The sequence below is a fragment of the Brachionichthys hirsutus genome, chromosome 11 (assembly GCF_040956055.1).
Source record: "Brachionichthys hirsutus isolate HB-005 chromosome 11, CSIRO-AGI_Bhir_v1, whole genome shotgun sequence".
Lineage (NCBI taxonomy): Eukaryota > Metazoa > Chordata > Actinopteri > Lophiiformes > Brachionichthyidae > Brachionichthys > Brachionichthys hirsutus.
The window spans coordinates 13,804,239-13,831,482 of record NC_090907.1 but is presented as its reverse complement, the minus strand read 5'-3'; the positions used below and the strand labels follow the sequence as shown (position 1 = coordinate 13,831,482).

Sequence of the window (27,244 nt, the reverse complement as noted above, 5' to 3'; positions counted from 1 at the left end):
ATAAGACTGTATTTGTACTGTAATACATGCTACTGTGAGACTGTATTTGTACTGTAATACATGCTACGGTTAGACTGTATTTGTACTGTAATACATGCTACTGTTAGACTGTATTTGTACTGTAATACATGCTACGGTTAGACTGTATTTGTACTCTAATACATGCTACTGTTAGACTGTATTTGTACTGTAATACATGCTACTGTGAGACTGTATTTGTACTGTAATACATGCTACGTTTAGACTGTATTTGTACTGTAATACATGCTACTGTGAGACTGTATTTGTACTGTAATACATGCTACGGTTAGACTGTATTTGTACTGTAATACATGCTACTGTTAGACTGTACTTGTACTGTAATACATGCTACTGTGTGACTCTACTTGTACTGTAATACATGCTACTGTGTGACTGTATTTGTACTGTAATACATGCTACTGTTTGACTGTACTTGTACTGTAATACATGCTACTGTTAGACTGTACTTGTACTGTAATACATGTTACTGTGTGACTCTACTTGTACTGTAATACATGCTACTGTGTGACTGTACTTGTACTGTAATACATGCTACTGTTAGACTGTATTTGTACTGTAATACATGCTACTGTTAGACTGTACTTGTACTGTGATACATGCTACTGTTAGACTGTATTTGTACTGTAATACATGCTACTGTTAGACTGTATTTGTACTGTAATACATGCTACTGTTAGACTGTACTTGTACTGTAATACATGCTACTGTTAGACTGTATTTGTACTGTAATACATGCTACTGTTTGACTGTACTTGTACTGTAATACATGCTACTGTTAGACTGTACTTGTACTGTAATACATGCTACTGTTTGACTGTATTTGTACTGTAATACATGCTACTGTGTGACTGTACTTGTACCCTAACATTCTATCTAATAAATATATTCATCATCATCATCATCCATCTATCTATCGATCTATCGCGGCTAGGGAAGGGTTAACCTTCTTTAACGCTCATTAGCTTTAATTTGGGGAAGTGGCATTCAGCTGGGGGAGAGCGCGGCCCCGCCCCCTCAGCGCGCGGTCAAAAGGCGCAGCGGCCACCGTCGCGCCGCTCCTCCCTGCTCAGTCGGTGACGTCAGTAGAAGCGGCCGCTCTGTTTAGCACAGCGTGTCCGTGCGTGTGTTTGTTGCGCGTGAATCCCGAAAGCCGAAGACCCAGCAGGCCGGCGCGAGCCCGCAAGGACCGCAGAGAGGCAGCCCGCGAGCGCAGCTAGCTGCTCGAGATGGTCGCGTCCGCCGCGGGGGTGCTCCTCCTGCCTCTGTTACTGCGTCTGCTTCAAAGCGCCGGCGCTCACGGTGAGTCTCACGCGCTGCGTGTTCGGTGAGGTTAGCTAACGCTGCCGCGCTGCGCACCTGTCCGGGCTGCTCCTGGGGGGCTGGCTAGCTAACGCTGCGCACCTGTCCGGGCTGCTCCTGGGGGGCTGGCTAGCTAACGCTGCGCACCTGTCCGGGCTGCTCCTGGGGGGCTGGCTAGCTAACGCTGCGCGCCTGGGGGGGCTGGCTAGCTAACACTTTGATTCTCAGTCATTAATTTATGTCTTTATTCTTGGAGCGGGGGTCGGGAGGGGGAGGGGCGGCAGGGAGACGGAAACACGGTGGGTCGTGTTCCGGCCTTTGGCAGCCAATTAGCGCCGTACAGGTGATCCCAATCAGGGCTGGTTCTGGACGGTGTTCGGAACCTTGCCGGTCGGTTGTAAAGCGGTGCTAAAATAGGTTGGTGGTACCGCTAGGTCTTAAACCGGAATGATCAAAGGTCCACAGATTTTGATTTGTCCACTTTATTTCTGGAGTTTGTTTGATGCTTTGTCTTCTGCATCGGTTCTGATCTGGAATGTTTGGGTCTGGATGAGGTCTGCATCGGTTCTGATCTGGAATGTTTCTGATCTGGATGAGGTCTGCATCGGTTCTGATCTGGAATGTTTGGGTCTGGATGAGGTCTGCATCGGTTCTGATCTAGAATGTTTGGGTCTGGATGAGGGCTGCATCGGTTCTGATCTGGAATGTTTGGGTCTGGATGAGGTCTGCATCGGTTCTGATCTGGAATGTTTGGGCCTGGATGAGGGCTGCATCGGTTCTGATCTGGAATGTTTGGGTCTGGATGAGGGCTGCATCGGTTCTGATCTGGAATGTTTGGGTCTGGATGAGGTCTGCATCGGTTCTGATCTGGAATGTTTGGGTCTGGATGAGGGCTGCATCGGTTCTGATCTGGAATGTTTGGGTCTGGATGAGGTCTGCATCGGTTCTGATCTAGAATGTTTGGGTCTGGATGAGGGCTGCATCGGTTCTGATCTAGAATGTTTGGGTCTGGATGAGGGCTGCATCGGTTCTGATCTGGAATGTTTGGGTCTGGATGAGGTCTGCATCGGTTCTGATCTGGAATGTTTGGGTCTGGATGAGGTCTGCATCGGTTCTGATCTGGAATGTTTGGGTCTGGATGAGGGCTGCATCGGTTCTGATCTGGAATGTTTGGGTCTGGATGAGGGCTGCATCGGTTCTGATCTGGAATGTTTGGGTCTGGATGAGGGCTGCATCGGTTCTGATCTGGAATGTTTGGGTCTGGATGAGGGCTGCATCGGTTCTGATCTGGAATGTTTGGGTCTGGATGAGGGCTGCATCGGTTCTGATCTGGAATGTTTGGGTCTGGATGAGGGCTGCATCGGTTCTGATCTAGGATGTTTGGGTCTGGATGAGGCTGCATCGGTTCTGATCTGGAATGTTTGGGTCTGGATGAGGGCTGCATCGGTTCTGATCTGGAATGTTTGGGTCTGGATGAGGGCTGCATCGGTTCTGATCTGGAATGTTTGGGTCTGGATGAGGTCTGCATCGGTTCTGATCTGGAATGTTTGGGTCTGGATGAGGGCTGCATCGGTTCTGATCTGGAATGTTTGGGTCTGGATGAGGGCTGCATCGGTTCTGATCTGGAATGTTTGGGTCTGGATGAGGGCTGCATCGGTTCTGATCTGGAATGTTTGGGTCTGGATGAGGGCTGCATCGGTTCTGATCTGGAATGTTTGGGTCTGGATGAGGGCTGCATCGGTTCTGATCTGGAATGTTTGGGTCTGGATGAGGGCTGCATCGGTTCTGATCTGGAATGTTTGGGTCTGGATGAGGGCTGCATCGGTTCTGATCTGGAATGTTTGGGTCTGGATGAGGGCTGCATCGGTTCTGATCTGGAATGTTTTGGTCTGGATGAGGGCTGCATCGGTTCTGATCTGGAATGTTTGGGTCTGGATGAGGGCTGCATCGGTTCTGATCTAGGATGTTTGGGTCTGGATGAGGCTGCATCGGTTCTGATCTGGAATGTTTGGGTCTGGATGAGGGCTGCATCGGTTCTGATCTAGAATGTTTGGGTCTGGATGAGGTCTGCATCGGTTCTGATCTGGAATGTTTGGGTCTGGATGGGGGCTGCATCGGTTCTGATCTAGAATGTTTGGGTCTGGATGAGGGCTGCATCGGTTCTGATCTGGAATGTTTGGGTCTGGATGAGGGCTGCATCGGTTCTGATCTGGAATGTTTGGGTCTGGATGAGGGCTGCATCGGTTCTGATCTGGAATGTTTGGGTCTGGATGAGGGCTGCATCGGTTCTGATCTGGAATGTTTGGGTCTGGATGAGGGCTGCATCGGTTCTGATCTGGAATGTTTTGGTCTGGATGAGGGCTGCATCGGTTCTGATCTGGAATGTTTGGGTCTGGATGAGGGCTGCATCGGTTCTGATCTAGGATGTTTGGGTCTGGATGAGGCTGCATCGGTTCTGATCTGGAATGTTTGGGTCTGGATGAGGGCTGCATCGGTTCTGATCTGGAATGTTTGGGTCTGGATGAGGGCTGCATCGGTTCTGATCTGGAATGTTTGGGTCTGGATGAGGTCTGCATCGGTTCTGATCTGGAATGTTTGGGTCTGGATGGGGGCTGCATCGGTTCTGATCTAGAATGTTTGGGTCTGGATGAGGGCTGCATCGGTTCTGATCTGGAATGTTTGGGTCTGGATGAGGGCTGCATCGGTTCTGATCTGGAATGTTTGGGTCTGGATGAGGGCTGCATCGGTTCTGATCTGGAATGTTTGGGTCTGGATGAGGGCTGCATCGGTTCTGATCTGGAATGTTTGGGTCTGGATGAGGGCTGCATCGGTTCTGATCTGGAATGTTTGGGTCTGGATGAGGGCTGCATCGGTTCTGATCTGGAATGTTTGGGTCTGGATGAGGTCTGCATCGGTTCTGATCTGGAATGTTTGGGTCTGGATGAGGTCTGCATCGGTTCTGATCTGGAATGTTTGGGTCTGGATGAGGGCTGCATCGGTTCTGATCTGGAATGTTTGGGTCTGGATGAGGGCTGCATCGGTTCTGATCTGGAATGTTTGGGTCTGGATGAGGGCTGCATCGGTTCTGATCTGGAATGTTTGGGTCTGGATGAGGGCTGCATCGGTTCTGATCTGGAATGTTTGGGTCTGGATGAGGGCTGCATCGGTTCTGATCTGGAATGTTTGGGTCTGGATGAGGGCTGCATCGGTTCTGATCTGGAATGTTTGGGTCTGGATGAGGGCTGCATCGGTTCTGATCTGGAATGTTTGGGTCTGGATGAGGGCTGCATCGGTTCTGATCTGGAATGTTTGGGTCTGGATGAGGGCTGCATCGGTTCTGATCTGGAATGTTTTGGTCTGGATGAGGGCTGCATCGGTTCTGATCTGGAATGTTTGGGTCTGGATGAGGGCTGCATCGGTTCTGATCTAGGATGTTTGGGTCTGGATGAGGCTGCATCGGTTCTGATCTGGAATGTTTGGGTCTGGATGAGGGCTGCATCGGTTCTGATCTGGAATGTTTGGGTCTGGATGAGGGCTGCATCGGTTCTGATCTGGAATGTTTGGGTCTGGATGAGGTCTGCATCGGTTCTGATCTGGAATGTTTGGGTCTGGATGGGGGCTGCATCGGTTCTGATCTAGAATGTTTGGGTCTGGATGAGGGCTGCATCGGTTCTGATCTGGAATGTTTGGGTCTGGATGAGGGCTGCATCGGTTCTGATCTGGAATGTTTGGGTCTGGATGAGGGCTGCATCGGTTCTGATCTGGAATGTTTGGGTCTGGATGAGGGCTGCATCGGTTCTGATCTGGAATGTTTGGGTCTGGATGAGGGCTGCATCGGTTCTGATCTGGAATGTTTGGGTCTGGATGAGGTCTGCATCGGTTCTGATCTGGAATGTTTGGGTCTGGATGAGGGCTGCATCGGTTCTGATCTGGAATGTTTGGGTCTGGATGAGGGCTGCATCGGTTCTGATCTGGAATGTTTGGGTCTGGATGAGGGCTGCATCGGTTCTGATCTGGAATGTTTGGGTCTGGATGAGGGCTGCATCGGTTCTGATCTGGAATGTTTGGGTCTGGATGAGGGCTGCATCGGTTCTGATCTGGAATGTTTGGGTCTGGATGAGGTCTGCATCGGTTCTGATCTGGAATGTTTGGGTCTGGATGAGGTCTGCATCGGTTCTGATCTGGAATGTTTGGGTCTGGATGAGGGCTGCATCGGTTCTGATCTGGAATGTTTGGGTCTGGATGAGGGCTGCATCGGTTCTGATCTGGAATGTTTGGGTCTGGATGAGGGCTGCATCGGTTCTGATCTGGAATGTTTGGGTCTGGATGAGGTCTGCATCGGTTCTGATCTGGAATGTTTGAGTCTGGATGAGGGCTGCATCGGTTCTGATCTGGAATGTTTGGGTCTGGATGAGGGCTGCATCGGTTCTGATCTGGAATGTTTGGGTCTGGATGAGGTCTGCATCGGTTCTGATCTGGAATGTTTGGGTCTGGATGAGGGCTGCATCGGTTCTGATCTGGAATGTTTGGGTCTGGATGAGGGCTGCATCGGTTCTGATCTGGAATGTTTGGGTCTGGATGAGGGCTGCATCGGTTCTGATCTGGAATGTTTGGGTCTGGATGAGGGCTGCATCGGTTCTGATCTGGAATGTTTGGGTCTGGATGAGGTCTGCATCGGTTCTGATCTGGAATGTTTGGGTCTGGATGAGGTCTGCATCGGTTCTGATCTAGAATGTTTGGGTCTGGATGACCTAAAGCATCTGTAAGGTGCGTGCAGGGGTTTGGTTCTCCAGGTAGATCGGCATTCAAAACTAGAGCGGGTCGGAGTCCGTGCACGCCTCGGTCGGAGTCCGTGCACGCCTCGGTCGGAGTCCGTGCACGCCTCGGTCGGAGTCCGTGCGCGCCTCATCAATCCTTAGTGCCTCGCTGAACTCCATCAGAATAAGCACCATGCCAGTTCAGTCCGGCAGCATAGGCAGGGCTCTAAGTAATTAAGGGGGGGGGGGCATATACTTGGTCTGATCAGCTGTGGTTCTCCTGACCGGGTCGCGCCCCCGTCTTGTGCATCAGTCGTATTACGGTGGAGCTCAACCCGACCCGGTTCCAGACGGCGCTGGGCGTCTCCGGAGCTCAAATGTTTAGCTTAACGTTATTTAAACGGAGAGGTCAGGTTATGGACGGAGGCGATCGGGTGTTCTCCGTTATGAAACCGTTTTTGCCCCGCTCCGAACGGGGGCGTGTCGAGCTGGTGACTGAGCTGATGAAATGATCCTTTGATCCCGCCTCTAGCTTCCGGGCCGGGCTGTGAGGACAGCCAGTTCCGGTGTGGGAACGGCCGCTGCATCCTGTCGGTCTGGCGGTGCGACGGTGACGAGGACTGCGCCGACGGCAGCGACGAAGACTCCTGTGGTGAGTTCGACGCCCCGTGGGGCTCGGAACGGAAGCTCCCTGGACACAGCAGCTGCTCTTCCAGAAAAACTGGAGGATGCAGAGCTCCCAGAGGGTACCTGAGGGGGGAGGAGTCTCGATTATCGGTGATCCCGATGTTTTCCTCGTGGACCGTCTTCACTTTTGCTCCGGCTGCTCCTCGGCCTTCGGCTTTGAGCTGCAAGTGAAGTCATGAGAACATGAGTCTTGTTTGAAGTCAGCTGATTCTCCTATAGAGGGGTTTGTCCTTTACGTAATGGTATCCCACAATGCAACGCTGCCGGCCATATTTGTGGGCGGTCTAGAGGAGTACGCGATCGCTGATCATAATAGAGAGAACATGAGAAGCCTCACTGCAGAAAGCAGAAGCGTGTTAAAGGTCGGTGGCGGCGTGGGGTAGTCGGCACGCCTCGGACACACCGTCACACGCCCGCCGGGGCCCGGCGTGTTGGCCCGGCCCCAGCGGCGGCTTTCCCAACACCCCCGGGACCGAATGGTCTGGCCGAGGGAAGCAAGCAGCTAAACATGGAAACGGTGCAGCGTGTGTTTCACATCGTCCTTTTGTTGCCGTCCATCTGGGCCAGGAAAGAACAAGAAGGAAACGAGTGGGCTCAAGGCGAGGAGGGAGGGAGCAAAGATGGACACTTGCCCCCCTTCAGGGGGCTTCAGAGGGAAGAGCCCCATCAATGAAGAGGTCTTGCAGGAAGAGGATGCGCTGGAATCTCTTCAGAATAAATGGTTCCTGTTGCACTTGGAGACGTACCGTTTGAGTCTGGTTAAATAATCCAGGACAAACTAACGATCCGTTTCCTTCACCGGGTTTCTGCTGCTTCACATTTTGAATTTCTCGCTTCATCTTTCCTGCAAATGAGGACCAGACTGATTTATTGGTTCTTCATTTGTCCTCTTTGAATTAATGCGAGATGTTTCAATGAGGGACACGAGGGTTGTCTGTCTGTCTGTCGCTCCAGTGAGGAAGACTTGTGCAGAGACGGAGTTCGTCTGCGATAACGGCCAGTGTGTCCCGAAGCGCTGGAACTGCGACGGGGACCAGGACTGCGACGACGGCTCGGATGAGGGTCGGCAAGTCTGCGGTGAGTGCCTTCCCTTCAGAACGGGAGATTTAGCGTTCGCCTCGGCTGGGATCGATTCAATGCTTTTCAGGCTTGAGTACCGTATTCACCACCGTAAGGCGCGCCTAAAAGTCTTAGACCTTCTTCAGAACGTGCCGTAAGGCGGCCGCAGGAGAGGATGCCACGGCAACGTCCTTCACCATAGTATAGTCAGGAGCCTCGCGGAGCGATGCGTACCGGTGCTGTCCTTCGCCATAGTATTATAGTCAGGGGCCTCGCGGAGCGATGCGTACCGGTGCTGTCCTTCACCATAGTATTATAGTCAGGGGCCTCGCGGAGCGATGCGTACCGGTGCTGTCCTTCACCATAGTATTATAGTCAGGGGCCTCGCGGAGCGATGCGTACCGGTGCTGTCCTTCACCATAGTATTATAGTCAAGGGCCTCGCGGAGCGATGCGTACCGGTGCTGTCCTTCGCCATAGTATTATAGTCAGGGGCCTTGCGGAGCGATGCGTACCGGTGCTGTCCTTCAACATAGTATTATAGTCAGGAGCCTCGCGGAGCGATGCGTACCGGTGCTGTCCTTCAACATAGTATTATAGTTAGGAGCCTCGCGGAGCGATGCGTACCGGTGCTGTCCTTCGCCATAGTATTATAGTCAGGGGCCTTGCGGAGCGATGCGTACCGGTGCTGTCCTTCAACATAGTATTATAGTCAGGAGCCTCGCGGAGCGATGCGTACCGGTGCTGTCCTTCACCATAGTATTATAGTCAGGATGCGTCACCATCCCGGGTGGATTGACCAAAGGGCTCCATCCGTTCAACGTTAAACTGCGGGCTGAGTTGGGCGACGGATGCAGAGTGGAAGGCAGCGCAGCGCCGGGCGAGTTACGCCACAATGTGTGAATGGAGGGTAGATGCTAGGGCTAACTGTCTGCTAGCGTTGTTGTTCGAGCCTTCGCAGAAGCCGGCTTCGTTTCCGAGGCGCCGCACGGCACGGAAAGTGACTCGGGTGATGAAGAACGGGAACCCGGCATGTTTGATGGAGATCTAGCGCAGCTGTTCAATGCAGAAACAGAGGATGAGGACTTTGATGGGTTTGATTGATGACGATTAGAGATGCGAGTACCAAACTCAGTTTTGCTCCTGCTTTATTTTGCGCAGCTATCATGCCGGCGCCTTTTGAGCCGTGCGTCCTTTGTATGTTTGAAATACCGAAAAATCAGACGTTAATGACACAGCGCCGAATCAGCAGGTGCGCCATAAGGTCATGAAAATACGGTAGTTATTGATTGCTTGGATCTTTTTGAAGAATCAACTGATGTTACTTTCAGCATGACTGGAATGACGCCATTAAAATGAGATCTGTTCGGATCAGTGAGGGACTGCGCTAAACGAGCGTTGCTGAGGCGCCGGTGTGTAACGGTTCTGGTCCGTTACGCTGGCGTGCTGTGAGCAGGGTGGGCTGTGAAGAAGCGACCTCACCGGTTCTGTGGCCTGGGGAAAGTCTTGACGGTTGCGTGCGTGGTCATGCTACGGGGGTCCATTTGCTCTTTGCAGAGGCTCTCCTTTCTGCTCACCATTGGCAGAGCCCAGACAGTCTCGTGTTGCCGCTGGCAAGCCTCAAAACATTCGGCCACGTCGTATCGGTCTAATTGTAAGCAAACCGAACTTTAAATTTAGCAGAAAGTTCTGTACTGATCTAATTAGTGTTCAAAGGTGAACTAGATGTTAAATTACTCCTGATTTCAGTTCATGTGTGGGAAAGGCTTTAAAGGGGACTGGGCGGTGCAAATATTGATTGCAGTTTGTGCCATTTCCAACACCCGGGCCACATTTTGCATGTTTGACGTGTCGTTACTTGAACTGCTCTTGGGTTTCCTGCTACTCAAAGTACCCGTACATACTTGTGTTCCTCAAATAGAAAGCTTGACGCATCAAACGTGGAGCCAGAGGAAGGGGAACATGAAACTGTCGTCTTTGCCCACGCAGACATGAAAACGTGTCGTCGGAATGAGGACAGCTGCGGTGCGGAGTCCAGTCAGTGTATCCCAACCTCCTGGAGATGTGACGGGGAGGAGGACTGTGAGAACGGGCAGGACGAGGCCAGCTGTGGTGGGTGGACATGCGACGGGTGCCCCGGCACGGTTAGGTGCACGTCTGCCACGCCTGGGTAGGACATGCCTTACGGCGATTCAGTGTCACCAACGCGCCTGATTTTGCTTGTTTCTGGATGGGGGGGGGGAGCAAACAAACTCCGCACAGATGGGATTCAAACCCGGTACCTCTTGAGGCGACAGCGCTAACCACTACGCCACTGTGCCACCCCCCGTACAGATTCAGTCATTGTAAATTTGAAGTTGCTGGCTGTGCAGCCAAATCAAGGATTTGCATGATTATTTTGGTTCCAGTTAATCCATTTAGGGTGCATTCCCACTGCGCAGTTTGCTCCCTTTTTAAACGGACCAGAGTTCCTTTTCTCGGGTAATTTGCTCCGTTTGGGCCAGTGGGAATGCGCGTCCGGACTCTGGAGAGGATCAAAAAAGTCCGCCTGAAAAGGAGGGTCTCGGTCCCTTTGGGCGGAGCAAAGGAGGGAGCAACGTACGTAGTGACGTAGTGACGCTACGCGGTGCGTCTCCGGAAGAGGAAGTACAGCGAGCACTCCAAGCTGCTCCAAAAAAAATAAAAGTGGCGAAATGTGTGTAGATTTCATTAACTAAATATGCGTTCTAATACTTTAATATATTTCAGTACCAGCTACGCATCACCGGTAACTGACGCGACTTCTCCACGGCGCTTTAACAGTCCGGCGCGGAGCGGAGAATCAGCTGTTCGGCAGCGGTAGTTTCTCATTCCGTTTTGAACTGAGCCGGAGACTTTGTGTTTGTTGAAACGACTAGCGTTGTGTAACATTTATGATTTAGGCCAGAACTAAATGAGATTCCCTCCTTGAGTGAGCAGCGGCCGTAACGGCGCACTCAAAAAAAAACGTGGGAGAGGGCGGGACTTCCCCTTCTACTTTGTCCAATCGACGAGCGCCCTTTTTAGCCACGCAACGCTGCTCAGAAAGTTCGTTCCATGAAGAAACGCAGACCTTCCAGCGAATTATAAATGCAGGAATTTGCTCCCAAAGGAACCGAGTCCTCTTGGCGCAGTGGGAACGCACCCTTAGTCTCAAATCCTGTTTCCACCATGATCCAGCATCCGTTTTCAAGCTCGTCCTGAGTGGGAGGCACTTCCAAGTCTGGTGTGTGTGTGGGGGGGGTATCCGTGGTCAAAGACTAGTCTTCCTCACACTCCATAGTATGAACGCCTGAGTTTCCTAACGAGCCTGCAGTAACTCCAGTAGGAAAGCAATCTGAAGTACTGAGTACTCTGAAGGGTTCATTGTCTGTAGGATGAATACTCTGGATCGTGGTTCGTTCTACGCTTTATGTGGAATGATTCGTACGGTCTAGCGCGTTCAGTAACTGGTGTCCGTCGTCTCCTGTGCCCGACCAATGATCCAGATAAAGTCACCTGTGTGCCAAACGAGTTCACGTGCGCCAGCGGCCGGTGCGTCTCCCGTAACTTTGTGTGCAACGGCGAGGACGACTGTGGCGACGGCTCTGACGAGGTGGAGTGTGTGCCGTCCTCCTGTGGTCCCAGTCAGTTCCAGTGTGGAAACGCTTCCTGTATCCCTGCCAGCTGGGTGTGTGACGATGACGTCGACTGCCATGTAAGACACACGCACGCACACACACACACGCACACACACACACACACACACACACTCTAGTGTTAAAACTTAGAATTAAGGGCCATATATAGGTGAGAATAAAATGGTTGCAGAGGAACTACGCCTGGTGAATTGTGGCCACGCCCTGTTTATGGTCACATGATCTTTGATGGCAGCAGGTTTCATTGGATGCTGCTTTATGCTATGCTCCCCTCCAAAGCCTGTATGTAACCGGTCCTGATGTTAAAGCGCTTCAATGAGAGTAACCGGCGTTTCGTCTTCATTACCCTCGCCGAAGGGGAGGTGAGGGTATTGATATTGGGCGCGTTTTTCTGTCTGTCTGTCTGTTTGTTTGTCTGTCCGGGCGCATAACTCAAAAACTAGTAACCCAATCGACTTGAAACTTTTACACAAGCAAGGCTCTGTCTGTGGCTCGGTCCTCCCCGAGGATGGCGTTGATCCGGATCTGGATCCAGATTCTAGAATTATTTTTACATCTGGAATTGTGCCTGTGCTGTAAACTGCCACTTTAAGAGGGAGGGACATGAATGGCATGATGGGAAAAAGAGTCCAGAAGGAGTCTTGTTGTACGTTCCGGAGCAGCAAGCTAGAGCAGGTTTGGCCCCTCTGATCCGGAAGCCCTGTTTACTGTCTCACAAGATCCAATAGTCTATTGGAGGCGGGGTCTGCAGTCTCTGATTGTCGTTTCCTAGTTGAGATTGAGAACGTTTCAAAACTGAAAGAATCCACCAGACCCAAGAAGGATCGCTTGTTGGGCAATAGCCTCTACAGAGTCACTGTCTTCAGCCCTAAAATGGCCGTTCTGTAACGAGTACGAGGAGCAGCATTCTGAGCATTCTCTTTTGTCCACGCTGCAGCTGCACTCCCTTTTTAATAAGCGGGCTGTCTTCTCCCTGTAATAAATGCACACCTGTTCTACTCGTTTAGTGCTCACAACACCCACTCATTATTGACCTGCCTCAGGTCCATCCAGCGAGTTCCGCTCTGCTCCTTGCCTCTTAACTGTCTCTGTTGTTTTCGCTTCAGCACCATCACGGTAGAACAAACTGGTGGGAGCGGCTGTGCTCGCTGTTGGAGCTTAAGGCTCTATCGGCTGTTTGAAGGTCCCGTATTTCATGCGGTTCCCAAACACTTTGGTCAAAATAGCAACTGCTGCAGGACGGCGTCCCTCTTCTGTCAGAAAAGCCTCTGGAAGCAAAACTAAATTCATTACGCACAGCTGCGTGCACGCACCACGCGTGCACTTTCTGCAGTGTGCGTCACATTGAGATATTTCTTCCAGACGCGTTCCTGTACCTGATGCAGAACTGTGCAGGACTGACTGGCTGGAGCAGACCAAGTCTCAGACTTGATCTGCTCTTGCAAGAGTCGGACTTTATTTGGTTGAAAGTGAGACTCTATTGTCAAACTGCACCTCAGTTCTCCCTGCAGTGAGTCGTTTCTCGTTCCCGGGTCACGTGTTATTCAAAGAGTAAATGGTTTTTATATTGTGTTTCCGGTTGTTACTGCACGTCTCTTGAAAAGCCTATTTGTTTGTCAAAATCCTTGAACCCAAATCTTTAGTGCTAAATCTCAGGCGAAACAAAATACCGGAGATAAAGGTGTTACGTATTCATGTTCCGGGCGTGACTCCGTGCAGAAACATGTTCGTGTTTTCCTGATCTGTCCGTGCAGGACCAGTCTGACGAGTCGCCATCTCGTTGTGGTCGTCAACCGACGCCGCCGGCTAAGTGCCCGCCCAATGAGATGCAGTGCCTCTCTGGAGAGTGCATCCACAGGAAGTGGAGGTGCGACGGCGACTCGGACTGCAAGGACGGCAGCGATGAGGCCAATTGCCGTAAGCACAGAGCGGCGGTCACTCGCGTTTCAGCGTCGTTACTGCATTCACTTTTAAAAGGTGTTTTAGTGTCTGTATTTTCCAGCTAAGGTTGGAGTTAATGTCAAACGAGCTGGCCCTCTTTTGATGCGTACTCTGCGACCCAGTGTTTCATCCTAGCCCAGGCTTTCCAGCAAGCGTTAGCAAACCTCTCCGTTTGTCATGAAGAGATGTTTCTCTTCATCGTTTCCCTGTTGGTGAAATCTTTCCTGTATCTGCTGCCAACGTGCTTCCGTGTTAACACGAGGTGCAGGAAAGTGAAGTTTGCTTTTGTTCCTGAACCGGACTTCCGGTCGTATAAAAAGGGCCGGTGGCTGCGGTCGGACGTTTCCTTTCTAGCTGCCTGAGTAGATTAGATGTTCGGATGATCTACGGCATGTCTCGTTTCTGCCCGTGTGTAACTGTCCGTTCGCCGCTTGTGTCTGTTTGACAGCTGTGCGTTCCTGCAGACTCGATCAGTTCAGATGTGATGATGGAAGCTGTATCCAGGGCAACAGGCAGTGCAACGGGCTCAGAGACTGCGCCGATGGCTCGGATGAAGTCGACTGCAGAAACGGTGTGTACACGCATTCCGGCTGTCAGCGAGGTTGAGCGTTGGATCAAATGTTCTCTTGGTGGGATGGCTGGGTGTTGGGAATGTGATGTGCAGGACGGCTGAACTGACGGAGTGGAAGGTTGATGCTCGTGTCTAGACTGCACCTAACCTGTCAGGTTCTGTGCAGTGACTCAGTGTAACGGGCCGGAGAAGTTCAAGTGTCGCAGCGGGGAGTGCATCGAGATGAGCAAGGTGTGCAACAAGGCCAGAGACTGTCCCGACTGGAGCGACGAACCCGTCAAGGAGTGCAGTGAGTGGCTGAGACGGATGCCGTCGTCTGCTTGTTGCTCCGGATGCATCCTGAGTCGCGTCCATGGAAACGCAGCAGGTGGAGAACACCTGAACCGGAGCAATGAAGCGCGCTGGCAGTGCTCGGCCAGCTAGCGTTAGCATCTGGAACATCTGGTCTCGGGACCCTCGTGCCTCGTACTGTAATCTTGAGTTTGAACCGGGGTATTCTACCGCCCTCCAGTGTTTCCACCTGGTAGCTGTCAAAATATCACCGTTTAAATTCTCAACATGCCGGTTCTGTGCATTGATGCTGCCTGTGGGGGGCAGCAGCTCCCAAATGGGGGCCCGATGCTTGAGCAGGTACCGTCGGTGCTGCAGGAAGTGTCCGTGATGTGACTGTTGCACATTCTTTGTATGTTTTTAACACAAATATTTCCTCATACGGCTTTAGATGAGGGAGAACAAATACTGCTTCAAAATAATTCTTTCATGGATCAACAAGCTCGGCTGCTGCTAGAGCCAGAGTATTTGCTCTACTAAATTAATATATTCAGCAAGTTTCTTTAATTTATGTATGCAAACCTGGGTATCAAAATATGTGTTGACCTTTGCTCGTGGTCATTATTGGGTAGAGATGCGAGGTATCCCAACAACAAATGGGGTGAGTTTCCAGTCTTACTGTGCTGGACCCCCCCCCCCCCCCCCCCCCCATTGGCTCGTATTCAGACTGCCCATTTGTTGGGTTGATCGTGTATATTTTTTGCATTTTGGCTGTTTGGCTTAAACAAGTTGAGATGGGATCTGTCATTTGGTTTGATCTGGAACCCTGTCGGAACCCTGCCGGAACCCTGTCGGAACCCTGTCGGAACCCTGCCGGAACCCTGTCGGAACCCTGTCGGAACCCTGTCGGAACCCTGTCGGCATGTTGTGTGAAGGCTTTGCTTCATTCATGGTTGTCGTGCAGCAGGTTTGACAAACATCAAATATCGAGCTGACGCTTCAGAGCGAGGTTAGGATTAAGTCAAATGAACATTTAGCATATTCTTCACAACGGTTACAGAAAGCACACGGATTCCAGGGGTTGCGATTTTGATTTGTATGTAATCGGTCTATTTTTGCTGCTGTTGCGTTGCTATGGTGACACTATAAAGGCCGCCTGCATGCTCTGTGCTACCGTGTAAACTAATCCAGTACGAGTGTGGCGCTGTTATCTGAAGATAAAGCTTCAGATCTGATGCGTCTGCTTTCCTCTGAAATGTTTGTTGTACACATTTAAAACTGTTAAATATTAGTTTGGTGTTCTGGCTGTCTTACGGTCTCATCAGATTATTGGAAGTTCTTATTTTTGTCACGTGAAACTGATCATTTAAATGAGTACATAAGAGTACTTATAAACTGGCTGCTTTAATGACGATGGTCGTCCTGTAATATTTACAACACGGCCGTTTCTGCTTTAGATCAAAACGAGTGTCTGATGAACAACGGCGGCTGCTCTCACATCTGCAAAGACATGGTGATCGGCTTTGGGTGCGACTGTACGCCCGGACTGCAGCTCATAGACCGCAAGACCTGCGGAGGTAGGTGAACGTCGTCAGCGTGAACGTCGTCAGCGTGAACGTCGTCAGCGTGAACGTCGTCAGCGTGAACGTCGTCAGCGTGAACGTCGTCAGCGTGAACGTCGTCAGCGTGAACGTCGTCAGCGTGAACGTCGTCAGCGTGAACGTCGTCAGCGTGAAGTCAGCGTGAGGTCGTCAGCGTGAACGTCGTCAGCGTGAACGTCGTCAGCGTGAACGTCGTCAGCGTGAACGTCGTCAGCGTGAACGTCGTCAGCGTGTCAGCGTGTATTTGCACTGCAGTTTGTGTTCCCGATGCAGTATCGTCCTGGTTTAGGTGATCTCAGGCAGCCTCAGTCGTTAAACTAGAGGTTTCCTTGAGTCCGATTCAGTCCAAGCGGGATTGGTGAGTGGGTGATCCGTTAAGGTGTCCACTATTGGGGGGGGGGGGGGGGGGGGGTCGTCGTCTTGCCAACTGAAAGTTAGAAAGAAATGTGTTAGGGTGGGCCTAATCCAGAACGGCCGGAGTATGATGAGTACTGCTCAATGCTGCACTTGTTAAATATTCATAATTCTGGTATCCATTCTAATGAAGTGCAAAGTTCAAAGCAGATATGCATAATGATAGCATAATGAGTGAAGCAGACCCTTCTGTAGGGTTGGACATATGCATGCAGGAAGGGGAGGGGGGGGGGTCTGAATCGAGTTTGGTGAACCTTTAGCTTCAAACCGGGCTGCTGCTCTCCAGCTTTTGAACAATGGAGCGTTGGGACTGCTGAGCCGTGTCGGTCGTAGCGGGTTGATTCACAAACGTCCGACCCCCTCCCCCACCCTGCTTCCTCTGCAGACATTAACGAGTGTCTGAATCCTGGCATCTGCAGCCAGATCTGCATCAACCTGAAAGGAGGATACAAATGCGAATGTCACGACGGCTACCAGATGGATCAGACCACCGGCGTCTGCAAGGCTGTCGGTGAGTCTGGGTGGGGACCCGGGCCGGCTTGCGTAGGGGATGAGCCCCCTGGCGACGGTGTTCTCAGTACTCACACATTCCCAACAAGTTTCTGGGTTCATGCGGGGTCTGATCATGAGGTGATGAGCATCAGTGAATGGAGCAGGTGACCAGATGTCCGTTTTGGTGTCTGATCTTCAGATTCTTTCTTGTCCTCAGGTAAGGAGCCCTGCCTGATCTTCACTAACCGCCGTGACATCCGCCGTCTGGGCCTGGAGCGGAAGGAGTACACTCAGATCGTGGAGCAGCAGAGGAACGCGGTGGCTCTGGATGCGGATTTTAACCAGCAGACCATCTTCTGGGCCGACCTGGGTCAGAAGGCCATCTACAGGTAGTTCACACAGAACGGCACACGCCCGCTGCGGGAGTCCTCAGGTTGCTGTGTGGTAATCGTTGTGTTCCTTCCAGCACCATGTTGGACCGGCGGGGGGGGGCGGCGCCACACAGCAAAGTGATAGACGACGTCCAAACTCCTGGGGGGCTTGCAGTGGACTGGATCCATAAGAACCTGTACTGGTCCGACCGAGGCACCAAAGTCATTTCTGTAGCCAGCCTCGACGGAACGAGGCAGAAAGTTCTGTTCAGAGGCCTCAGAGAGCCGGCGTCCGTAGCCGTGGACCCGCTGTTTGGGTGGGTGGGGGCGTGGGCTTGTGTGTTCGCCGTTGGGATGTGCGATTGTTGCTCATGGTTTGCGTTGTCTGCCCTGCAGGTTCATGTACTGGTCTGACTGGGGCGAGCCCGCCAAGATTGAGAAGTCCGGTATGAATGGAGTGGACAGACAGGTTCTGGTGGCGTCAGACATGCAGTGGCCTCATGGGATAGCGCTGGGTAGGACCGCCCCCACTCGATGGATGGCTCGCACGGCGTGCACGGCGTGCCCGTGTCCTGTTCGTGATCACTCGACCCAGCAGTGAAGTCGGGTCGGCTTTCACCGTCCAGCATGGAATCTCGTGTGAACCGACCGGTGGGGATGGAACTCCAGGCAGCTGCAGGCCTGGAGTGAGAACGGGCCGGTCCTGGGCCGGTCCAGGGCCGGTCCTGGGCCGGTCCATCGCCAACCGTCTGATTAAAAGCTTCGGGGGGGGGGGGGGGGGGTTTCACTCCACATTTATGAGCTCAGTAAAAGTGACGGTTGGAGTTCGGTCGGTAGAATTCTGCTCAAGTATTGGATCCTATATCACGGCTTTGATCACTGACCCGGTTAAAGGCAGCGGCTGGCGGGGTCGGGGTCCACATCCATTCATTGATCCTCCAGTGTGGATTAATGAGTATTTCAGTTAATTCCTCTGATCGCTCTGTTCCCAGTGTTGCGTTCAAGGGCATCACGGAAAACGGAAAGTTACCGAGAAGTTGGTTTCCACGCGATTGTTTATTGCAACAGCTGGAAGTGTGATCGGCCTCTGGACGGTCACTAGATTGATCCGTGTCGCCCCCCGGAGGACCTCGTGTGCGTTTGTTTTGTGCAGTTAAATTCCATTATGCCCTTTTTATCTTCACGTCAACGCTTGCTTTGTCGGCTCTGCAGCGGGCACTAGACTGGAGACTCGTGTAGCCTTGAACCCCCCCCCCCCCCCCCCCCCGGTTATCAAGATGTCCGATAATAGAGAGAGTCTCGACCTTGCCTTCCGCTCAAAGCGCCTCACGTTTAGCGCTTCCGTTTCTCCGTTTCGTCTGTTCTTTGATCTGGATGCGTTTCCTGTCACAGATCTGATCAAAGGCAGGCTGTACTGGGTCGACTCCAAGCTGCACATGCTCTGTAGCGTCGACCTGAATGGAGACAACAGGAACAAAGTACTCCAGTCTGCAGAGTACCTGGCGCACCCCTTCGCCCTCGCTGTGTTTGAGGTACCGCATCGCTTCCTCGCACGATGTCTGTCTGCGTCACGTCAAACGTCCGTGGAGATCCAGGTCGTTTACAGGGACGCTTCAGACCGACCCAAAGGGGGCTGAGGACGGATGTTAACCCCCGATGCGCTCTGGTGTACCGATGCCGTGCTGTGTGGCTCATGACAAAATAAACGTTCCATTTCCTGTCGCCTCCAGGATCGCGTTTTCTGGACCGACGGTGAAACTCAAGCGATCTACGGAGCAAACAAGTTCTCTGGCTCCGACCTCGTGGTGCTGGCGAGCAACCTGAACGACCCGCAGGACATCATCGTATACCACGAGTTGATCCAGCTGCCAGGTAAGCGCCTGATTGGTTGTTGGGCTCTGACCCGCCGGACGACCTCGGTGGCTCCAGCTTTTGCTGGCTGAGGTTGAAGTTCGATGGATCTTTGTGTGTTTGCTGTGAGCGTGCGCCGCCTCGGTGACCGGCTCGGCATCGGGTCCGTCTGCTCCTCTGCAGGAACTAACTGGTGCGCGGGGGGAGGTGCAGACGGGGCTGCAGCTACATGTGTCTACCTGCACCACAAATCAACCAGCACTCCCCCAAGTTCACCTGCGTGTGTCCCGAGGGCCAGGAGCCGGCTGACGGCGGCCTGCGCTGCAGACCCGGTGAGTCCGGCCCTTCAGGCCTCATGCAGCAAGCCCAGCTGAAGGGTTCAGTTAGCTTGTGGGGTGCCTTCAGGCGTCGTGGGACGAGGACGGTGGGATTAAGCACTGAGGGATTGTTAATCTGCAGCTCCTCGCCGCTGCACCGCGTGGGATTAAGCACTGAGGGATTGTTAATCTGTAGCTCCTCGCTGCTGCACTGAGGGATTGTTAATCTGCAGCTCCTCGCTGCTGCACCGCGTGGGATTAAGCACTGAGGGATTGTTAATCTGCAGCTCCTCGCTGCTGCACTGAGGGATTGTTAATCTGCAGCTCCTCGCTGCACGTGGAGGTGGCGCTGTGACGTCCCCTTGGCGAGAGGCTTCTCCTGCTGCATGGCCGGCTTCACTGAACCGGTTTTCCCGCCTGATGAGCTGTTGGTGTTCCAGCAGCTAGCTGGAGGCTGAGCTGCTGTGATCAGAGTTCCCTTCCTCCGTCGCAGGACCGTTCATGAGCATCGGTTTCATGCTGACCATCGACCTTCAGTTAATGCTTGACATTTGAGGATTTACTGTGATGTCCTAAACTAGCTTGTATATAATCTGCAGAGACTCTACTTTCTGCGCAGACTGAACACTTTTAATGTGGACAAAGCTTTGATGGTCTTATTTTATACATCTTTTATCGAGTCCATTTTAACTTTTAGTATAATTTCCTGGTATGGGAACCTCAGTGCAAAACAAAACCAGTTTGTCCAGCGTTGTGGAGGTAGCGAGTGAAGCCATCGGCTCACAGCAGCTTTCCTCGGCTGAGATCTTTGACCAGCAGGTGTCGCCAAAGGCACGGTCGGTTCTGTCCAGCTCGGATCAGCCTCTCTTGGAGGAGTTTGCTCTCCTACGCTCTGGCGGAGATACAAGCTCCCCAGGATAAAGAGCAACAGATTTAAATTTTCGTTTGTCTCGAGTGCAATAAATGTTCTTCACTGGTCTGCTCTGCTAAGCAGCACTTCATTCATTAGGGCCTCCGTCCCAGAGAGGACACATTTATGTCTCTTTTTTAAGGTTGTTTTTACTGCTTTACTTTACATGTTCCATGTCGTCCTGTGCATTGTGATTGTGTTACTGTTGTTGTTGTTGTTGTTGTTGTTGTCCTCTGCTGCAAAGCAAACTTCCCCTTGAGGGACAAGAAAGCTCTGAACTAACTGCAAACACCGAGTTTATCAATAGGAGGACGGAGAGATAATGGAGGTAAAGTAGCTGCTGTTACCGTCTTGTTCAGTCAGGGGTCCCCACCTCACCCTGTCCTCTGCATCGTCCCCCCCAACACCAGCCACTCATGTCCTCCCTCACTACGTCCATGTCTCTTCTACTGGGTCGTCCTCTAGTCCTGTCCTTTGCATCGTCCTCCCCAACACCAGCCACTCTCATGTCCTCCCTCACTACGTCCATGTCTCTTCTCCTGGGTCGTCCTCTAGTCCTGTCCTTTGCATCGTCCTCCCCAACACCAGCCACTCATGTCCTCCCTCACTACGTCCATGTCTCTTCTCCTGGGTCGTCCTCTAGTCCTGTCCTTTGCATCGTCCTCCCCAACACCAGCCACTCTCATGTCCTCCCTCACTACGTCCATGTCTCTTCTCCTGGGTCGTCCTCTAGTCCTGTCCTTTGCATTGTCCTCCCCAACACCAGCCACTCTCATGTCCTCCCTCACTACGTCCATGTCTCTTCTCCTGGGTCGTCCTCTAGCCCTGTCCTTTGCATCGTCCTCCCCAACACCAGCCACTCTCATGTCCTCCCTCACTACGTCCATGTCTCTTCTCCTGGGTCGTCCTCTAGTCCTGTCCTTTGCATCGTCCTCCCCAACACCAGCCACTCTCATGTCCTCCCTCACTACGTCCATGTATCTTCTCCTGGGTCGTCCTCTAGTCCTGTCCTTTGCATCGTCCTCCCCAACACCAACCACTCTCATGTCCTCCCTCACTACGTCCATGTCTCTTCTCCTGGGTCGTCCTCTAGTCCTGTCCTTTGCATCGTCCTCCCCAACACCAACCACTCTCATGTCCTCCCTCACTACGTCCATGTCTCTTCTCCTGGGTCGACAACATTTTCATTGATTTCGTGTTCATTGATCCGATAAGGACTTGCGTGTTCCTGCATCACGCTTTTGATCGGGATAAATTATTTTGACGTGCAATTTTACCAAATGTACCGGAAGTAGCAGAAGCCGTAGCGACTTCGGTTGTAGACCAAACGTGGCTCCGCCCCTTTCTGCTTGACATGTCGGCGTTATTCCGCACATCGTTCCCGTTTGTGCTGCTGCTTTGCGCTGGCTCCTCCAGATGGCGCTGCACTGTCCACCGGACCTCGCTCTGCCTCCGGGAATAACTGAAGTGCGTCTGGCCGACGTCACGGACACTTCGGAATAAGTGTTCATCCGCCGATCTCATTATCGATCGGCATAAACCACCCCTCGCGAGCGGAATCGGCTTGATCGGGTCAGACTATTCTGACTTGGGCGTGTACATGAGGCATTAGTATTCTGATCAGGCTTTTAATCCGATTAAATTTGTCCATGTAAACGCGGTCGGACTCTTTTACTCCTGCTCGCCTTCATTATAAGTAAAGTAAAGGAAATGACTCTGAAGGTTAAGTGAAGGAAATGACTCTGAAGGTTAAGTGAAGGAAATGACTCTGAAGGTTAAGTAAAGGAAATGACTCTGAAGGTTAAGTAAAGGAAATGACTCTGAAGGTTAAGTAAAGGAAATGACTCTGAAGGTTAAGTGAAGGAAATGACTCTGAAGGTTAAGTGAAGGAAATGACTCTGAAGGTTAAGTGAAGGAAATGACTCTGAAGGTTAAGTGAAGGAAATGACTCTGAAGGTTAAGTGAAGGAAATGACTCTGAAGGTTAAGTGAAGGAAATGACTCTAAAGGGTAAGTGAAGGAAATGACTCTGAAGGGTAAGTGAAGGAAATGACTCTGAAGGGTAAGTGAAGGAAATGACTCTGAAGGGTAAGTGAAGGAAATGACTCTGAAGGGTAAGTGAAGGAAATGACTCTGAAGGGTAAGTGAAGGAAATGACTCTGAAGGTTAAGTGAAGGAAATGACTCTGAAGGTTAAGTGAAGGAAATGACTCTGAAGGTTAAGTGAAGGAAATGACTCTGAAGGTTAAGTGAAGGAAATGACTCTGAAGGTTAAGTGAAGGAAATGACTCTGAAGGTTAAGTGAAGGAAATGACTCTAAAGGGTAAGTGAAGGAAATGACTCTGAAGGGTAAGTGAAGGAAATGACTCTGAAGGGTAAGTGAAGGAAATGACTCTGAAGGGTAAGTGAAGGAAATGACTCTGAAGGGTAAGTGAAGGAAATGACTCTGAAGGGTAAGTGAAGGAAATGACTCTGAAGGTTAAGTGAAGGAAATGACTCTGAAGGTTAAGTGAAGGAAATGACTCTGAAGGTTAAGTGAAGGAAATGACTCTAAAGGTTAAGTGAAGGAAATGACTCTGAAGGGTAAGTGAAGGAAATGACTCTGAAGGGTAAGTGAAGGAAATGACTCTGAAGGGTAAGTGAAGGAAATGACTCTGAAGGGTAAGTGAAGGAAATGACTCTGAAGGGTAAGTGAAGGAAATGACTCTGAAGGTTAAGTGAAGGAAATGACTCTGAAGGTTAAGTGAAGGAAATGACTCTGAAGGTTAAGTGAAGGAAATGACTCTGAAGGTTAAGTGAAGGAAATGACTCTGAAGGTTAAGTGAAGGAAATGACTCTGAAGGTTAAGTGAAGGAAATGACTCTGAAGGTTAAGTGAACTAAATGACTCTGAAGGTTAAGTGAAGGAAATGACTCTGAAGGTTAAGTGAAGGAAATGACTCTGAAGGGTAAGTGAAGGGAATGACTCTGAAGGTTAAGTGAAGGAAATGACTCTGAAGGTTAAGTGAAGGGAATGACTCTGAAGGTTAAGTGAAGGAAATGACTCTAAAGGTTAAGTGAAGGAAATGACTCTAAAGGTTAAGTGAAGGAAATGACTCTGAAGGTTAAGTGAAGGAAATGACTCTGAAGGTTAAGTGAAGGAAATGACTCTGAAGGTTAAGTGAAGGAAATGACTCTGAAGGGTAAGTGAAGGAAATGACTCTGAAGGGTAAGTGAAGGAAATGACTCTGAAGGTTAAGTGAAGGAAATGACTCTGAAGGTTGAGTGAAGGCGAGATGCTTCCTTAGTCACGGTTCACTTTCTTTGTTTCGTATTCTGCTTGCGGTGTGTAGTTGAGAGAAGAACTGGAATAGTCTGCTCAAATGTGCTGAGGCACTTGATCACGTGACTTCCAGGGATCCGGTGATCCAGGGATCCGGTGATCCGCTGGTAAGGCGTTCTGTGGACCGTGCAGCTCGTTTCTACGCTCCAGAGGAGTTTCCTCCGCTGAAGCGCCGTTGGGCGGGGTCCCGGTGGCTGCGCTCCTGATTGGGCTTGTAGTGCAGACACCCTGGAGCGTCTCCCTGGCAACGCTGCACCACCATGCGTCTGCCCAGCTGGACTGCTCTGCTTTCTGAAAGATGTCCCCAACAGAAGTGGGGGGGGGGGGGGGGGGGGGGCTGTCATTCGCTGAAAGCCCCTCCACTTTCCTCCTGGCTGGCGTGTCACCAAAGGTTGGCCTGTTTGCGCTCTAGTAGACCCCCCCCCCCCCCAGCAAGGAAAAGCAATATGCAGCACTTTTCCCCTCAAGCTTGAAGCAGCCTCTGAAGGACTCGTAAAGCAGCCTTCAGAGGCTGAGGATGCTTCAGGGGGGGGGGGGGTCCTGACCTGACCTAAAGTCCTCTCCGCATGGGGGCGGACCTTTCTACATCCATTCTGCTCATAACTGGAACGTTAACATGCTGGTTTTGATCGATCCTGTAGCTTCAGACGGTGTGAATGAGCTCGTTTCCTCTGAAGCGAGTTTCACAATCACTGATCTGTTGCTGATCGATCGTTCATCTGGGATCGGTGATGACATGATGCCTATAAGAATCTCATCCTATCATTTAGCAACTGATCGTCTCTTACTGGGAGGAGTTTCAGCAAAAGTCTTGAAGGTCACCTGGAAAGTCCAGTTCCGAACCTGCAGCCCGTGATTGGTTGAAGTCCGTCCACCTTTTGCAGAAGGAACGACTTCAGTAGTGTGGTCTGCGACGGTTCTGGGGCCTCTGGGCTGGCTGTGGGCGAGAGGCAGGGCACACCCCGCATGTGTCGCCGGCTCACTGTTGCTGGCTGGGTTCCTGTCAGGCTGAGGATCAAAGTCTGGATGTCTCTGTAAGTTCAGCCCGATCAGCAGAGCTGAGCGGGTTCGCTCAGACGTACAAGTGGCTGACCCGGGGCTGACCCGGGGCTGACCCGGGGCTGACCCGGGGCTGCTTGAGCATTATCAGATTGCTCTGATTGCAAATGGAGGCCGTGGTGATTCTGCTTCCTGCAGGTTCATCCCTGGGCTGAGTTTAATATTAATTTAATGACTTCAGCTCCATGGATTATCCCCGTTTAACTATTGGAAGGGTTAAAATGAACACCCAGGTCGCTAGCTGATGGCTAATCGGTCGTTTTAGAGCGCTAAGCGCCGCTGCCGGCCTCGTCATGAATGCGGCATGGCTGGAGGCCGTTGGTTGACCTGGAGCGTCTGTCGGTTCGGGGTCGCTCGCTGGACGATGATCATCCGGCGGTTCTTGTGCGTGAAGCTGGACGTTCGACTTTAGGACCGCTGACGGACGGTTGGGCTTTTCTTTATCAGAATAACTCCCTACATTCAAGGTTCTCGCGCTGAATTGTTTTCCGTGATTCTCGGTGACGCTGCGAGGTCTGAAAGTCACCGTGTTGGGCGGCGTCGTGAGTACGGGGTGACTCCGGGTCAGACCGGGCTTCCCGTGGGAGTCTTTACTCTGAGCTTCTCCGTGGAGGCTTGAAGGTTGCTGATGCTTCTAATCCGCCGTCTGTTGCGTTTCAGAAGCTAACGTGAGCACGTCGATCCAGGTGGACGCCACAGCCAGAGGTTCTGCTGCTGCCTGGGCCATACTGCCCGTCTGTGAGTGGAGCGCACGCACACACGCACACACACTCGTTTAACCTGCGTGTACGTGTCGTGGTTAAATACGCGGGTCCACTTTCAGTGCTGCTGGGGGTGGCGGCGGCGGGGGGGTACCTGATGTGGCGGAACTGGCAGCTGAGGAACCAGAAAAGCATGAACTTTGACAACCCCGTCTACCTAAAAACCACAGAAGAAGACCTCAACATCGACATCACCCGTCACGGCGCCAATGTGGGACACGTCTACCCAGCGGTGAGTCCATCGGGTCTCCGTTTGGCAATGGAGCTCGGGCCCCTCGCCCACGGGAGGGGTCAGCTGGAATGACACACTGTCGCCCCCTCCTGGCTGACAACGGTAACGGTTGACGGATTTGTTTTATACGGTAGTCGGACCTCGATTTGCACGTTTAATCTGACGCCGTTCTCAACCCAAAACTTTCAGCGAAACAATCTTTCCCGTTTCTCCGGCGACGGAACGTTGTTCAGAAACTTTAAGGGTTTGTCTCAGAACGTCCCTGCTTCCCTGTAACCGGGACGGTGTTTGTTCTGGGGATGGTTTGTGCTGAACTCTAGAAGAATTAAATGTCTCTGCTTCCCTGTAACCGGGACGGTGTTTGTTCTGGGGATGGTTTGTGCTGAACTCTAGAAGAATTAAACGTCTCTGCTTCCCTGTAACCGGGACGGCGTTTGTTCTGGGGATGGTTTGTGCTGAACTCTAGAAGAATTAAATGTCTCTGCTTCCCTGTAACCGGGACGGCGTTTGTTCTGGGGATGGTTTGTGCTGAACTCTAGAAGAATTAAACGTCTCTGCTTCTCTGTAACCGGGACGGCGTTTGTTCTGGGGATGGTTTGTGCTGAACTTGCTGCACGTTTCTCTGCTCAGCAGCTGAAACAGAAATGGTCTCCCTCCTACGGAACCAACGAAGCGTATTTGGGTGTTCGGACACCAAAGCTTGTTAAAATCTGTTTGTGTATTCGTGCAGTACGAGTTCAGCTGTAGTAGAATGCATGTTGTATATTTTAAATGTGTACCAGTGGATGCCGCGTGCAGGATGTTCCCTGTTGCCCCGGCTGTAGCGTTCCGGTCTTTGGGGAGGGTAATCACTGTTCGGTCTCCCCTCCGTCCGTCTGCAGATATCCATAGTGAGCACAGAAGATGACTTGTGATCGTGGGATGCCCCTGTGGAGCCTCCTCGTTCCCATGGTGATGGTTATCCGACTGTGGGTGTGGCTGGGACAGACGGTACACGAATACGCCGTTGGTTTGTCCCCGGTTTGTCTTCGAGGGGACGCTTCCTGAGCTGGACTCCTCCATCATGGATCGCTAGCTGCCTGACGGTCTGACCACAACGGGAGACGCTTCCTGACGGGCTTCTCTTTTCAAACTGAACTGGGAAGCCGAAAAGAGGACGTGACTGCTGGACAGGATTTAAACCTGAGCCTCTGCGCTGCGGGACTTTCTGACCCTCCTCAGGCTGGGGGGGGATTCCGGCTCACTGAGATCAACATAGTTAGGATGCAAGTTGTCTTTTTCTCCAACAGTATTACTGAAGACGTAAACGTGTTCCTTTTCCGTTACCCTTCAGACTCGACCGCTGATCAGGATCCTTCCGATGCACTTTGATGAAATCTTTCTCATGTAAATAAGATTGTCTACATTTGACTTGCACAGTTTTTTGCTATGGTGTCACGTTGTACAAAATGTGTTTAACAAGAAGCCAGACGGACGAGTCCTGTAACTGGATCTGGTGAGGCTGTCGTTCGTCCTGTTGCTGTGAGCCTTTTCTAGAACTGTATACCGAGGAGGAACGCGACTAGAACCTGAGGCTCTGTCTGTGGAGAAACTTTGCAAAGCACTTGAATTAAAATCAACATTGTCCAGAACCTGA

The 27,244-nt window shown here is 51.6% G+C and overlaps 1 protein-coding gene across 1 annotated transcript; it reads left to right on the top strand.

Annotated features, from left to right (window-relative positions):
• The first annotated feature begins 1,136 nt into the window (after window positions 1-1,136).
• vldlr (very low density lipoprotein receptor) lies at window positions 1,137-27,244 on the top strand. Its single transcript, XM_068745202.1, is given in 20 exon segments — window positions 1,137-1,341; window positions 6,631-6,750; window positions 7,740-7,862; window positions 9,833-9,955; window positions 11,350-11,558; window positions 13,254-13,416; window positions 13,889-14,011; window positions 14,178-14,300; window positions 15,739-15,858; window positions 16,682-16,807; window positions 17,006-17,177; window positions 17,255-17,476; window positions 17,556-17,674; window positions 18,552-18,691; window positions 18,890-19,031; window positions 19,194-19,223; window positions 19,226-19,342; window positions 25,276-25,353; window positions 25,439-25,608; window positions 26,490-27,244. Coding segments are annotated over 20 exon segments (2,526 nt in total). The 5' UTR covers window positions 1,137-1,268; the 3' UTR covers window positions 26,523-27,244.